Consider the following 15,729-nt stretch of genomic DNA (forward strand, 5'->3'; position numbering starts at 1 on the left):
ATGGTTTTTAAAAGCTGATTGTGAATATGTATTTTCCACTTAAAGAAAAATCCGTTCATTGACAATTTTTATGGCTGGTCTACTCTGCCCCTGTTTTTTGTGGGCACTATGAAACAATTGTAAAAAGGCATAGCATGCTTTGTGGTGTTTGCCAGTCATTTTTCAATTATTCTTCCACCCTTTCTAGACAAATTACAAGTGAGTTGGCATCAGTAACAGAGAGCAATTAGACATCAGTGTAACTGATGGTGTAGAATTAACTAACAGTTATTCATACTGACCATACTTGTTTCTGGAATTTAGTGACATTCCAGAGAAATCAGTGCTGGAATCACAGACAAAGTTTCCTGGGAAATGTGGAACAAGAATTGCACTTGAGGAATGGGGTGGAGTTTTAATATACAGGTGAGGAGAAAAAAATGTAATTCTAAGCAAGGAGTGCGTGAGTGAAGATGTTTTAGCCCCGTTTGATGGAAGATGAGAGTAAACACAGTGGGTAACCCAAGCACATGGGGATGTGGGGAAATACATTCTTGACTGAAACCAGACCCAGTTTCTTAAACTTAAGTTAAGTAGGGATGTATTTTGGGATTCTGAGCAGAGAGCAATTTGCAGAACAACTCATTAAATAGGTATTTTTAAAGGACAGGTATGGCCTAGGAATCTATTTGGGGGGATACCAAATAGATCCTAGAGTTTGTTTATCTGTGCACTAAGTATGGCCCCATAACAAACCATCAGCTCTGTGTGTACAATTTCCAGAGCTAATTGTTTTAGGAAAATCAGGTTATCAAAAGAAATAAACTAGATGCATAAACTGGACTGCCAACTTGTTGTTTAACAATGAGAAATATAACTGACAAGGAAAGGAATGATAGCAAGCCTGGTAAACATGTTATTTCTTTTTAGAGCCAAAGGTTCAGCTTCATAAGACATTTTGATGAGACTAGATTTTGAGCCATGTTTATACGTTCAGTGGCCTGGGGCATCCAGGCCAACACCCAACCAACACCCTCTAGCTTGAAATACTGTTGAGAAGGCCGTGCCATTGTTATCTGCCAAGGTGACTGCCTCTTCTCAGCCCCCTTTGCTTTCCTTGCTTGACTACTTGCCTTGTCTTGCTCTTTAGATACTTCCCAGGGCTTATTTCTAGCCTTACCTTTTGTGTCGCCTGTAATCTGAGACGAATTAACATTTTCTCTACATTCCTGGTTGGGATTGGAATTGGGAGACAGCATCTCTCACTGTTCTTCCAAGGTATGCATGCATAGTCTGTCAGTAATAAATTTGGGAAGGTGATTAGAGGAAAGCAGAATCTTGAAAGGTCAAGTAACTGTCTGATACTTACATGGATTAAAAGTCACAATACTGCCTGGTTTTCCTTTCTCTTGCTGACTCTGAGATCCAGAATCTGGGCAGTATTTCTTGGGATCCCCATTGTTTCTCTTTTGGTCTTATAATGCACTGTCTTTACTAATTGGTCATTAGTAATCCAGGTCTGGTGTGGTATTCCCTTGTTAACTAGAGCCTCGTAAGTAAGCTAGATGATCTTGTCACCAGTGACTCTCCCCAGAATGCATATGGGCAAAGGCTGGAATTACGATGCATCTTTACATTTAGTCATTCTGATTTCTTTTAAAGTTAGATAAGACTGGACTCATCTTTCACACAAACAGACGTTGGCATGTATTTAAGAGCATTAAATGTGATTTTATTTTGCCCTTGACCAGTCTATATTAAAAATCATTTCACAGTAGAAAAATAGATACAAAAATACAGTGGCCTGTGATAATTATGTGTGGAAGAAATAATACTTATTGACTAAATCAAAACCTAGCATCGGTGCTGCCTTCAAGCCACAATAACTGAAATGAAAAACAAAAGGTCAGTTCACCTCCCAAAGGAATTTTCCACAGAGCTATATTATGAATCTGGCCAATCTTCACAATGTTAATATTGAAAATGAATGCAGTATTCACAAAAGGCGGTCTGAAACCAATCCTAAAGACTTAGGTTCCCTTGATGTCACCTTGGGGCTGGTTCATTTGAAATACAAAAAAAGGAAAAATGTTTCCTGTTGAGACTAAGTTCTGCCATGTTGAATTGAACCCTAACCTACTCATAACATCTTGGGTGAAAAGCAATATTATTTCTAGGAACAATGAAATATTCCTTAACCTCACTGTAACTTCACATGTACATGTCTCACTTTGAATTTCAATTTGATCCTCAAATAAAAAGCATCTGGATGTTTCCTTAAATATCAGAATTCAATAGATTTCTTATTCAGCTCCCTGTTGTGGCTCTTTCATGTAGTCTGGGAAGAAGTGGCAGATGGTTGAATTTTCCTGATCTGCACTGATTTCAGGGCAGGCTAAAAAGATAGGAAAGATTGGGTGCCTGGTGGATTACGTGTGTGTATGTATTTAAATTTATATATACATGCCCCTCCTTTAAAGAAAAAAATTAGGTCAGAGGGAGGGAATTGAGAAAAGCATTTAGAACGACTGTGAATTTTATAAAATTGTCATTAGTATCACTAATAACCAACTCAGAATTCTTGCATCCTAAATCTCAGGCCAGAGGTAGAAACTTAGTGAGAAAATGGTGGTAACAGGAGTTCCCAGATGGCCCTTGCTCTCCTGGCCTTTGCCTGGGGTGCTACCTTCATCTCCTTAGACTTATTCATCCGCTGGTCTCAGGAAATCTCCAAGCCAGCTCTGCCCCATGAGTTGAGTTATGTCACATGATTTTATAATCATTTCTTCATTTCTCTCTGGGAGACTCTTAAACTCCTCAAAGGCAGAAGTATCCTGGCATCCTGTGTAACACATCTTAGGCACATGGTGAATACATGCTGCTTTGTATGAACTTTCTGGATTAGTTGGCGTAAAAGCACCTCAGCTTCACCCAGTATTTAGTTCTAATAATAAATAGGCTGTTGGTTGGTTCCTAACTCTAGGAGGGTGGCTGAGGCACAGGTGTAGACATGTGTAGTAATGCTAGTGAGGAGAGGTATCTTCACTATCTGTACCTCCAAGCTCACATGGGCAGCATCAACCACCACAGCAGATAACGCTCACTGACCAAGCATGTTAAAATAGCAGAGTGTGACAGGCTTGCTTGGGACTTGTCACACATCGAGTGTCTTCAATTTAATGAAATGATTAGCAGGCTGCATACTTTGCCAGGTGTCTGCAGCTCGGAGAGATTATAGATGGCATCCCCCAAGAGTTTGTGAGTGCCCCAGCACGAGAGCCACCTCTCAGAAGAGCTGAAGCTTTATGCTGGCCCACTCGCTCTGGTATTTAGGGCTTGAGAGGCAGAGGGAGAGTTGGTTGGGTCATGGCAATTGTTCATCTTTGATTCCATCTGCGAATGTGATGCCTGCTGTGGAAAGACTAGAAAAACCTGGAGTGCAAAGAAGAGGAATGGAATCAAATAAAAGAGGTAGCAAGAAGACCCAGCTTCTGCTATGTTCTTTAAGTCCATTTCAGGGGAAGACTGTCATAGAGTAAGCAGTAATTTTAGAGGAATGGCCTTCTTAGACTTCGTGATTTCTGGACTTTATCACTTGGGTAGTTTGGATGGTTAATCCTGGGTTCTATTTTTAGCTCTTTTGGAGTGAAAGCAAGAGTTCATGTGCTTGGCAGGAGTTAGGAATTTTCCATTCATTCCCCATTAGGGAAGCACTGATCTGACTCGGGGCCATCAGAGGAGGTCTTGCTCATATTTCAGTCATCCCTCTGTGTCATCGCCTGGACCTGACTCAGGTTGAGGAACAAAGGGAAGTGGTGACGAGACATCCTTCCAGAGGATGTCTTTGTGGTCACCTATTCCTACTCACCATGAATTTAAGGGCCTTACAGGACCACTGCTGGAATCTGTTGACCCATGGTAGGCAGAAGGACAACTTTTTGAGGCAAGGAATAGAGCAGAAGGTCCCTTTCAGTTCATTTTCTACCTAAGGAGCAGTGTTCCTGCAGGCACAGCCATTGACTCATTCTACTGCAGGGTGGCCCTACGTCAGTTTGCCTTGCAGAAAACAAAAAGTAACTTAATTGATGCAGAGAATTAATAAATTAGAAGAGTTGATATCATTTTACAAACAAGCACTTGGCCTTCCACTTGGGCCATCACCAACCTGCAGAGGCGGCCTTAGGGAGCCAGAACTGCACTGTGTCAGCATCTTCAGCAGGAATAGATTTGAGGCCAGCAGAAAGGGTTAGGGAAAGGTGATAGAAAAAGACAAATGACTACCCTATCAGAAGTCCCAGCCCCATGTAGACCATACTGAAGTATCCAAACACTGGAGATGTCCTGACATGTAACTGACAAGTTAAAACGAGGACACGTGCAGGTAATGCAGGCTGTGAGTGGGGCAGAAATGAAACCAGGGGATTTTTTTTTTTCCTTGAAACAGAGTGGTCAGGAGCAGACACTGCCTCTCTCCTAGTTAGACATGAATAGTTTCATAGTATTAAGTGCTCAGATCTATCTGAGAATCAATAGAATTTGGATCTTTTTTTTTTTATTTTATTTTTATATTCCCCATACAATTGTAATTTGGAACTCGATGTGACTCTGTAATTTGTGTTAGTGTTCAAAGAAGAGTGTGGACACATTAAAACTCCAGCCTTTCCCATTTCCTGAGCTGTTGTGCAGGGCTGGTAACTGAACCAGAGAGCTTCATCATCCATAAAGGAAAATAATACCCAGGACCCACTTGACAGTTTTGGAGGAGTAAAAGGGCTTACCTAGAGCTGTGTCTGCCGTCTAGAAAATGTTTGGTAAAACTTAGCTTTAAATTGATCATTCGCGGGCCTCCCCTTTGGCGCAGCGGTTGAGCGCTGGGTTGTGAAGCTGCCCACAGCCTCTGCAGCGCCGGTTCGATCCCCAGCTGCTCCCCGGCCACTGGAGGAGGGTCCCACATGGCGCGCAGACCTCTCCTGCCGCCCGCTGCTCCCCTCAGCAGTGGACTTCGGTCCCTCTGCCTGCTCTGCTCCCTGCTCTGGCTCTGGTGAATTCTCTCACCCTCCCACACTTATGACTGTACCCGGTGCTTGTATAAACAACAAACAAATAAATAAATAATACATGCCTCTTTAAAAAAAAAAAAAAGATTTAAATTGATCATTCGCCAGACCTTGCCAGAATGTAGTCACTTTTCTTGTCATTTTAGCCACCAGGTTCGTTATCTTTGACAATTGACCTTTTCTTGGTTAGCTATTGATGAATGTAGTTAGAAACTGGTTGGTTCTATAACCTGCACTTGCAAAAGGATGGGGGTGAAGGGGGCATGGCTCTTCTGTCAGCCCTCTTCCTCTCTCGCAATGGCCTGTGCTTCCCAAAAAGGAGAGGGTACCTGGGCTCTAATCTCACCTAGTTTCCTATTTCCCTTCTACCTCTTCTCTCTTCCCACCCCCTTTTTTTTCTTTCATTCTCTCATTTGATTCCTCTCAATCTTGTTCCTGTTTCTCATAAAGCCAAGATGGATGGGGCAGGCCTGGCCAAGGCCATCAGCGTTAGCTTTTTACCAAGTTGTTGCATGTCTGAAGGTCTTCATCAGCAATCTATGCCATTGGCACTGTCTCCAATGGGGGCCTCTCCTCTTCACTGGGCCTGCAAGCCACTCCTTCCTGAAATGTTTCCCTGATTCCTATGTGACTGCAAAGTGAGGATTGATTTGTCGTGCTCCACAGGGGCCACTGCAAGTTGTTGAGGGAAATGTTGGCTTGAGGTTACAGATTAGAGTTAGCATGTTGTTTTTGTTAAGTTCCAGGTGTTCTCTGGAACAGGTGTTCTCTGGAACCCTGAGAGTTAAGTTCCAGGTGTTCTCAGGAACCCTGAGAGTGAACACTTCAGTAATACTATTTCTGGATGATAAGTACTATATTTCCATTTTCTGCCTGTGCTTTATAGTTAGTGGATATGAGTGTTCACAATTACTCTTGATAATAGGAACAACTTAGTTTTTTCACTTGTTTAAGATTATTTCAGGGTAAATACTGAAATTTGCCCATTCTAGAATACCATATTTTCTTAAGTTACAGTAACAAGTTCAATTTCAGTGGCCATGTTACACTGTTGTTAGAACAAGCATATAATCCATGTGCTGAGTCTGACTAGAACCCTTTCCCTATTTTGAGTTCTTCAATCTTTGAATTTAGAGTTGCATCGGAGCCAGGAAGTATTTAAAAAACACACACAATACACAGAAGACTGACATGCAAATTCTAAACACATTTAAATCATTAACATGGAAAAGCACCTTTAGCTAGAGTTGCAAGTAAAAAAAGGGAACAATGGAGTTATGATAACAACCGACACATATGGAAACTGCTAAGTGGCAGGCACTTAGCATGTGACACTATGTCATATATGTTTATTTAAACCTCAGACAACCCAGGGCAGTGGGCAGAGCATAGAGGGAGCGTGGCTTAGTCATCAGGAAAATGTGCACTCTCGGGTGTGATTTCCAACATTTCATTTCAGGAAAGGCATGAATGTTGTGGGCTGACATGGAAAGAGAAAATACTTCATAAATAAAATGGGGAGAGTGGGTTCAGTGTCCCACAAAACATGAGTTATTGCTCCATTATTCTTAAAAGAATCAGAGTTGTTGATACCTGTCACTAAAATAACTGTTTATTATGAAAATAGAGGAATTTTTAGCAGTATGAATATTGTGATGTTTCTTAGCAAATGCCCTTAGATAACCTGGGGCATTTGCTCTCAGAAACCCTAAGTGGCACATGTGTCACCCAAGTCAGAAGGCACCAGACGTGGAAACAAGGGTGTGATTGTTGTCTCTTTGCATTTGGCACAGGTGCTTTGAAGGCATTGAATCAAAGTCAAAGGAGGTTAATAAAGAAGGAACATTTGTAAGCCTGATAATGTTCGTGCTACATAGTTGATACACATTTTAGCCAGACTTCTCTTTTTTTTTAAAGATTTATTTATTTATACAAAAACTGGGGTACAGGCCAGAAGTGTAGGAGGGTGAGAGAATTCACCAGAGACAGAGCAGGGAGAACAACAGGTAGACGACTGAAAACACTGCTGAAAGGAGCAACGGGTGAGACAGGAGAGGTCTGCTGCGCCATGTGGGTATCTCCCTGGCCAGCCAGGAATCGAACCCACGTTGCAGAGGCTGTGGACAGCTTCATAGCACTGCGCTTAACCCTCTGCACTACCGGGGAGGCCCAGAATTCCCTTTTTGGAAATATTTGCTTTGGGAATTGTTTGTGTTCTTAGGAATGACTTTCTTGGATGCTCTATATGTTGTAGATTTCTCAATTGAAGAGAATTTACATAGCACTTATTTTTTATTGTTAGTAGTAGTAATAAGATCATAAATATAAACGTTTACAATGGCTCAGTAACCTAGATTACAAATTCAGCACATCTTCAACTACTTACCTATTTATATCATAGAATGCCTTTGATTTGAAAATAGCTTATCAGTCATTTAGTTATGAATGGCATTCTTTGCACTAAATAAGAACCTCAATATGCGTTGAGTTTTCCTCTTGTTCCTCCTGTTGATACAGAGAGCAGAAAGAAAAACTTGGAAACCTTAAGTGCAGGTGTTAGCCTTATTACAAAGAGAAATGTTTCATGTTAATAATAGTGATGATAATAATTACCAGTGTATAATGATGTATGAGAGAAGGTTCGCGTATAGGACACAGACATGCAAAGTATTGCAGGATAATGTATATAGCAGTACAACAGATAAAAGCACAGCCATGGGAAATACTAATGTTATATTGCAAGCTTTGTGATTGAATGTGATACAAATAAATGAGTCAGACTTGGCTTGGTAAGTTTTTGATGTTATATAATGAGAATATTATCTTATTAAGAGCTAGACTTTACAAATATTTGCTTAATATGATTCATTAATTAAACATATGAAAGTGCTTATCTAGCATAAAACTAGGGGACTCTCGGTATCCGTTTTGTTTTTTCAGAATGAAAGTGCCCTTGTGAAAGAAAAGAGCTGTCAATCGAACTTGCAAACATCAGGGATGAAGTTGGTAAGTAGGGCATTGAAAATGAGGAAACTAAAGAATGTCTTTTCTTGATGCATATGAATGTGTAACAAAAGCAATTATGCCTCACATAATAAGCCAGAGCAGCCCTGCCTAGACAAATGAAGTGTCTTCCCCTGCGCAGTGGTGGGTTGTTGGAGCCTTGCAGGGAGCCATCATTGTTACGTTTCTGTTGTTATAGACAGTCTCTTAACTGCTCGCAGTGGAACTAATCAGGCACTGCCTGGGCTCTTTACAGATGGCAGCTCTAATGTACGTCTGACTTGTGTGCTATGACAAGCACCCCTCCAACTAGGCAGCCCCACAAGTCCCAAGAGAAGCATCAGCTGGGTGGATAAGATGCAGGTATCATGGCTTCCTGACACTGGATACCCTGCTGTGAGGTCCTGGGTGATAGACAACACAAATCTGGGTGGATTCAAAATGTTGGAGTTCCTGCTGAACTCTTCATTTTAGGCTGGTGGGATGGTATGGTTCAGTCTGACCCTTAAGAGACTTTGCAAAGGCTAGGGTGACCCCCACACCTGGAAACATCCCAACAAAAGGGCTTTCACTCTAGGCAAAGGTTAAGCAAGTATTTACCATGTTGCACTTGCTCGATCCCATTTTTCTCTTAAAGTTCTGTTATTCTGTTTCCCTGGGAACTAGTCAGCAAAGGTGAATTAAATGGCTCCTTCCCTTGGCCTGCTGTTCTCCTGAGAGCCACCATTTCTCCTACCCAGTGTGGTCCTAAGTATTGGTGGGGCCTCCTCCTTGTGAGCGAAGAGACCTGAGTGTCCTTGGTTAGTGGCACAGTGCCATTTTCTCCAGGCTGGCCATGTGTAAAGGGCAGGATTGGCCAGGGTGCAGGTTTTCTGATCCCATGCAGACCGGGTAAAGGAGGAGTCTGAGTCCTCAGTAGTTTTGCAGGTTTTTTATTTGGGGTTCACCAGGCATATGGCAGGCAGGGGTGCTGGCTGGGGGGCTGGGAGGCCTGCCAGCCTCCCAGCCCCCAGCAAGTCTTCACTCTATCTGGACTCTCTGGCGTTCGTTCTGCGGCTTCTCGGCTGCTTCTCGGCTTCTGCTTCGACTGCTGCTGCTGCTGCTGCTGCTGCTGCTGCTGCTGCTGCTGCTGCTGCTGTCCCCGTGACGCCGCCCTTAAAAGCACAGTCTTAGCTCAGCTGAATCCCATCTACCCATGCCCACACCCTATTCCAGGTGCCCGCCATCAGGCATGCATTCAGGACAAGGATCCATCATCTATCCTGATGGCGGAAGGGCAGAAAAGCCTGATATTTTCTTTACCCTACACCATGCAAATGGTAGGGAGCCCGCAGGCCAGACTTCGGGGATGCAGATCCCGAGGATGTACAGAGCACAGGGTCATGATTTCCAAACTTAGCTTCCGCCTCCACACACATTTTTTCTGTTTTTTCATTTTTTTTAACTTAAAAACTTTCTTCTCTCTTCACTGTGAGTCTTGTGACTTTTTGTCCTTGAGATGAGTCAGCAATGGCCTCTTCTCTCCTCTAAGGAAAGCAGGCCCCTGTGGAAAAGCCATAAATATCAATTCTTCTTTCCAAGCTCACCTGTGGGTGATCAGAGCAACAAACTGTCCTGCTGAAGGTACCTATGCCTGGCCCCCCTTGGAGGTGGCCCAGTACATAAACCCAGATTTTCTTTTCTGAGAGAGGTCTGCTAGGAGTGGTGATGGCTGAATCTGTGTGGAAAGCTCCTAGGAATTCAGGGTCCACAAGTACAGTGTCTTCTCCATGAAATGGGTGATTTCCTAGGTGGTTCTGAGGTTTAATGATCAGGGACTTTGGAAGCAAATGACCCAAGTTCAGATAGAGCAAGTTGGTTAACCTCTTTGCCCTCAGCTCCCCTCCATAAAAAGGAAGTCAATTTAAGAAGATAATGGTGATCAGTTGACTCATCTGTAAAGGTAACTCATAACTACTAGGTATGTAGCACCTTGAATCTAAAGATAGAAGATAAAATCTTCCACTCTGGGGTGATTTCCACCCTGTCTCCCCGTGTATGAACTTTCGGTCTAGGGGTGTTTGCTGTGACCCACTAGGTAAGGCATGCTCAAAGCCACACTGCTTCTCTCTGTGTTTTCCTGAAGCTTCTGAATGCAGCAGGAACCACACATGATTACACTGGGTTTTGCATGTAAGTCTTATTTGATTTCTGCACAGTGCTAAAATAGAGCCAGAAATCACCTGCTAAATGAAAAGATGATGGGGTGCGGGGAAGCCGTGTAAAAAGCCGGAGTCTTGGCAGACCCACAGCCAGGCCACGCAGCCCTAACTCTTCAGCAGCAACCACTGAGCCACTGTAGAAAATTGTTCCTGAGAGAAGAAGGGAATATGTGCATCAAGTGTTAACTGTAAAATCCATAAATTCTAGTGTCTTCACCTGCAGTGTATTCCCTTGAAGGGGAAAGAGAATTACACTTTCAAGCCTGACTTGTGAATGATCATATAGAAAGAAAGATGGTCAGTCCTGTTTCCCTACCCCCACCTACCCTTATTTAGACCTCTTGGCGGCTGGATCTGATGAAGGCCCTACAGAAAAGGGACCATGGTGGATGGGGAGGGAGGGAAGAGAGATGGTATTTCTGAAGGTTGTGAATTCAGACAAGGAAGAAGCAAGAAGCTGCAACTATAATCAGAATAGTTAAGGGCCATTTATTGCAGATTCCAGAACAGGGAGTGTCTATCCTCACATCTAAAAATTACTGTTTTAACTTTTCATGTCAATAAAACACTGCACTAAACTCTACCAATATCTACTAGTAAGTATCCCCCAGTGAGCCATCCCCTTGATGTAAGTAATTCAATCAAACACTAGGAGCATCTAGCCAGAATCTGCTTTACCTGTGCTGCTCAGCCTGGAGATCACCTTGAGTGCTTTTTAAAATACCGGCCCAGGGGGCCTCCCCGGGTAACACAGAGGCTGAGCGCTGGGCTGCGAGGCTGCCCACAGCCTCCGCAGCGCCGGCTCGTTCCCCAGCCACCCGCGAGGGCCCACAAAAAAAAAATACTGGCCTGGACCCACCGTAGAATGACAGAATCAGGATATTTGAGGTACTTTTTTAATTACTCAGGTGTTCCTCAAAGAATCAGTAAGCTACATTAAAGGACAAAGAGGGGGAAAAGGGTGAATTGGACTAGGTCTAGGAGGGTAGGGTCCCATGGTCAAGGGCTCTGGGCAGCAGGAGAGGCCTGGAGGAGAGGCCCAGATGGGTGGGAAAGGGTACAGAAAGGGAACATGCAAAAGTTCTGTCTGCTTTGAAGTTACACATAGGGTCAGCCTGGCTCCGTGAAAAGGGAAGACTATTCCCTTCCTTCTCTTCTTCCTCCCTTTGCCTTTGCCTGACAGGCCTGGATGGCAGTTCTGAGTGAGCTACCATCTAAAGGGTTAGATGGCCTTTCAGAAACCAACCACAGAAAGAAATGCCCAGTGTATTTGCTGACACTTCATATTTACAGTACATCCCAGTTTGTCTGGGGAAGCTACAACAGAATCTTCTAGATGGTGTGTGCCTTGAATAGTGCCCCCTAGCAGAGATTTTGATATGGGTTATCCCACACTGATTGGAGCCTGGTTATAACAGTTTTTTTTTTCTAAAGATTTATTTATTTATGCATACAAGAGCCAGGGTATAGGCCAGAGATACAGGGGGTGAGAGGATTCACCATAGACAGAGTGGGGAAGAGAACATACAGACTGACGGAAATACACTGCTGAGGGGAGCAGCGGGTGAAATAGGAGAGGTCTGCCGTGCCATATGGGTAGCTCCCTGGCCAGCCAGGGATCGAACTCGTGCTGCAGAGACTGTGAATTGCTTCATAGTGTGGTTCTTAACCCCTTGCGCCACCAGGGAGGCCCCTATAATAGTTTTTAAGTAGGAATTTGCTGTCAGATAAACTCTGAGGACTTCTCATGAGTGATGCTTTCTGAGACCACTTCTGACATCACATGTGTGGGAGATTTTTCCACGGCCACAACCAATTCTCCAATACTAGCCGGGTCTCCAACAATTCAATGTAGTGAAGACGCAAACTCTCCAGAGTTAGTGCAGACCCTACTGGTGCAAGACTAGTCTTCATCAGATACTACTCGCAAACCCCAGGAACCACCTTTCTGACCAACCAGCTGTAAATTTGGAGGTTCCCACACCCTCTTCAAAGGTTCAAAATAAAATTTAACTGGATAAATTTAGAGATAAATTGGCTTTATTAAATGATTCATGAATCAGGCAGCCTCCCATCTGGCAAGGAGAAAGGCACAGCAAGGAGTCATACAAAATGAAGGCTTTTATACTTAGGAAGTAGGTGGGACAAGAAAGAAAGATGATTTCAATTGAAGGCAAGGGTCTTATCTAAATGCAAATTATTTACTAGTGCTGAGCAGGAGATTCCAGATTGGTTGGTTTAAAATTCCACTTTGGGGGCCTCCCCAGTGGCGCAGCGGTTGAGCGCTGGGTTGCGAAGCTGCCCGCAGCCTCTGCAGCACTGGTTTGATCCCCAGCTGCTCTCCGGCCACCGGAGGAGGGTCCCACATGGCGTGCAGACCTCTCCTGCCGCCCGCTGCTCCCCTCAGCAGTGTACTTCGGTCCTTCTGCCTGCTCTGCTCCCCGCTCTGGCTGGTGAATTCTCTCACCCTCCCGCGCTTCTGACTGTACCCAGTGCATGTATAAACAAAACAAACAAACAATAAATAAATAAACATGCCTCTATAAAATTAAAAAAATAAAATAAAATAAAAATAATGATGAACCCATCTTATTTAAAAAAAAATAAAAATAAAAATAAAATTCCACTTTGGGGAGAAGCTCAAACTGGATTTAGGTTAGGTATTAAATCATGGTAAAGGTTGTCATAAATGACTCCATTTCAGGCCTGTTGTTTCTTTTTTTAATATCAGGCTCAATAATTCATAAGGATGACTCAGAGGATACAGGAAGACTCTTTGCTTACCTTCATCACTTTATTATAAAGGATGTAACTCAGGGACACCTTTGAAGGCAATGAAGAGATGCATAGGGCAGGTAGTTGGAGGGACCTGAGCTTCCATACTCTCTCCATATGTGCCACTCTGCCAGCACCTTGTGTTCACCAGACTGGAAGCAGGGAGAGCCTTTGTTCAGGAGTTCTTATAACCCAGGCTCCAGCTCCCCCTCTCCCTGTAGGTCAGTGAGTGGGACAAGACTCTAATCACCTGGTCTTTCTGGTGACCAACCCCTCCTGAGGTCATCTAGGGGGCTTCACCCTGAGTCACCTGGTTAGCATAAACTCAAGTGTGATCAAAAAGGAATTCATTATGTAGGATAAGGAAAGATACTCCTAGCACTTAGGAAATTGAAAGAATTTTAGACACACTGTGCCAGGAACCTGGGACAAAGTCCAGTATATTATTAGAGCATTCTAGCCAAGGTGCTGCGTGCAGAGGGGGAGAAGGATTCATTCATCAAACCAGGTTCTGAGAACTCTGTGTGTAGCAGCAGGGTCAGAGCATTTCAAGCTCATCCAGATCTTAGTGATTGTAGCCTCTCTGCTGCATTTTAAAGGTTAGTAAACTGAGACCTGATCAGAGATCTTGGGCAAAGCTGGGCATCTGCATGAAGCACCAAGAAGAAAACTTAGTCCTTAATTTCAGTCCATTCATTAGAATTTAAAGGAGATAGAATTTAAAGGAGAAATAGACACTTACACAATGGTGGTTGGAGAATTCAGCACTCCTCTCTTAGCGTTGATAGAACAAGTAGCTGGTAGGACCATGAAGACCTGAAGTGTGCTCTCAAACAATTTGACCTAATTGAGCATTCCGGCCCATAACAGTAGAATGTACATCCTTCATAAATGGACTTTTCAACAAACAGTTATTGAGCACCTAGTATGTACTAGACACAAGGGAGGTAGGGTCACCAAGGATGGTAGAACAGGTTGCACCCAGCAATTGGGGCTCTACGCTGGGTGGGGGCTGTAATAATCCACATTGCAGCCAATCCACTGGGAGTTTATTTGTGAGATGATTTTACCTTTCAAGATTATACATAAAATTTGTCTTATAATTTTATGATCATAATCCCTTACATTTTTATAATGCTCAGTTTTTACCAAACTCTGTCACATGCTAGACTTTATTCATTTAAACAACTCAGTGAAGTAGATGTTGGTATCTCTATTTTTATAGGAAATTGAAGCTCAGAAAGATTAAGTGACCCCCCCCCCAAAGAAAAAGCATATAGCTGGTAAGGGATATAAACCCACATCTAGAATTCTTTCATGTATGGTGTATAAGTTTACCACAGCATCCTCAACCCCATCACCAATTTCTTTTTGTAATTTTAAATTACAAAACCATAGTAGATGTCCAAATAGATTAGAGTATAATTCTGTAACACAGTGTGATGCTCATGGGTCCAAGACTGTATCTATTAGTAGTTGTGGGTTCTGGGACAAGTAATGAAATACCCAAACAATGGGATGGAGATTAAACAAGGTTGATTTCTCTCTTATGTGTAAGTCAGGAGGTAAGCATCCAGGGGGAAAGTGTAGTTCTGTTTCACAAGGTGGGCAATTGACCATTCACCAGACTGCAGCTCATTCCTCCACCACCCCAGCATTGGGCCCGTTTGCCCATGGTCCAGTGTGACGGATGAAGGAAGCAATGAACAATGAAACAGAGAGTGGGCCAGCAGTCTTTAGGGGGAAGGCTCTAGGAACTATATTTCAGATTGGTCTCCTTGGTCAGAACTAAGTTACAGGGGAAACCTAGCCAAAAGGGAGACAGGGAAATATGCTCTTTTGTCTTGGCAACTAAATATTATTTTATTATTATGAAGGACAGGGAGAATGTATATTGGAGGACTACAGCCTGTGCTATGTGATCCCCATACTTCACTAGTAAGATAGGGAGAACAGTCCTGCCACACAGGTGGTGTGAGCAAAAGATCGTTTAATGTTTGGCAGAATAATGGGGATTCAGTATGTGCTAATTCCCTTAAATTTTAGAATAAAATCTGCTATCTTCTTCCCCTCACAGCTTAAAAAAAAAAGCTGAGGTTTTGATGCAACATCCAAGAAGTAACCTCAGAAAAAATAACTAATCTTGGGATAAAAATAATCTACATTTTCAGATTTATAAAAAAATCTCTCTTCTAAACACATCACTTGAAAGACTGGGCAAAAAATGCAATATATAGCTATGTGCTATCTAAAAGAAACTCGCTTTAAATATAATGTTGAAGGATGGAAAGAATATATACCATACTAAAACCAATAAAAAAATTTAAGTATTTATATTAATAGCACATAAAGTAAACTTCAGACTGATACCAATGGTTTAATATAGTCATTACAAAATGGTAAAGGAGTCACTTCACCAAAAGACAGCAATACTGAATATCTATGTGCTTAACCATAGCCCTTCAAACCATAGGAAATAAAACTGATAGAATTTAAAGGAGAAATAGACACTTCCACAATGGTGGTTGGAGAATTCAGCATTCCTCTCTTAGCATTGATAGAACAAGTAGCTAGTAGGACCATGAAGACCTGAAGTGTGCTCTCAAACAATTTGACCTAATTGAGCATTCCGGCCCATAACAGTAGACTGTACATCCTTCATAAATGGACTTTGAGCAGCTCGACCATCTGCTAGACAATAAAACAAACCTCAA

General features: G+C 42.8%; 1 protein-coding gene across 1 annotated transcript in view; it reads left to right on the forward strand.

The window, feature by feature from the left end:
* Positions 1–15,729, forward strand: part of MTUS2 (microtubule associated scaffold protein 2) — a 567,791-nt gene that overhangs the window by 509,382 nt on the left and 42,680 nt on the right. Inside the window, 2 exon segments of the mRNA XM_054701460.1 lie at positions 7,977–7,995; positions 7,998–8,042. Of these exon segments, the coding sequence (XP_054557435.1) occupies positions 7,977–7,995; positions 7,998–8,042 (64 nt within the window).

The sequence above is a fragment of the Talpa occidentalis genome, unplaced genomic scaffold, assembly GCF_014898055.3.
Source record: "Talpa occidentalis isolate TD23 unplaced genomic scaffold, MPIMG_talOcc4v2.1 talOcc4.5, whole genome shotgun sequence".
NCBI lineage: Eukaryota > Metazoa > Chordata > Mammalia > Eulipotyphla > Talpidae > Talpa > Talpa occidentalis.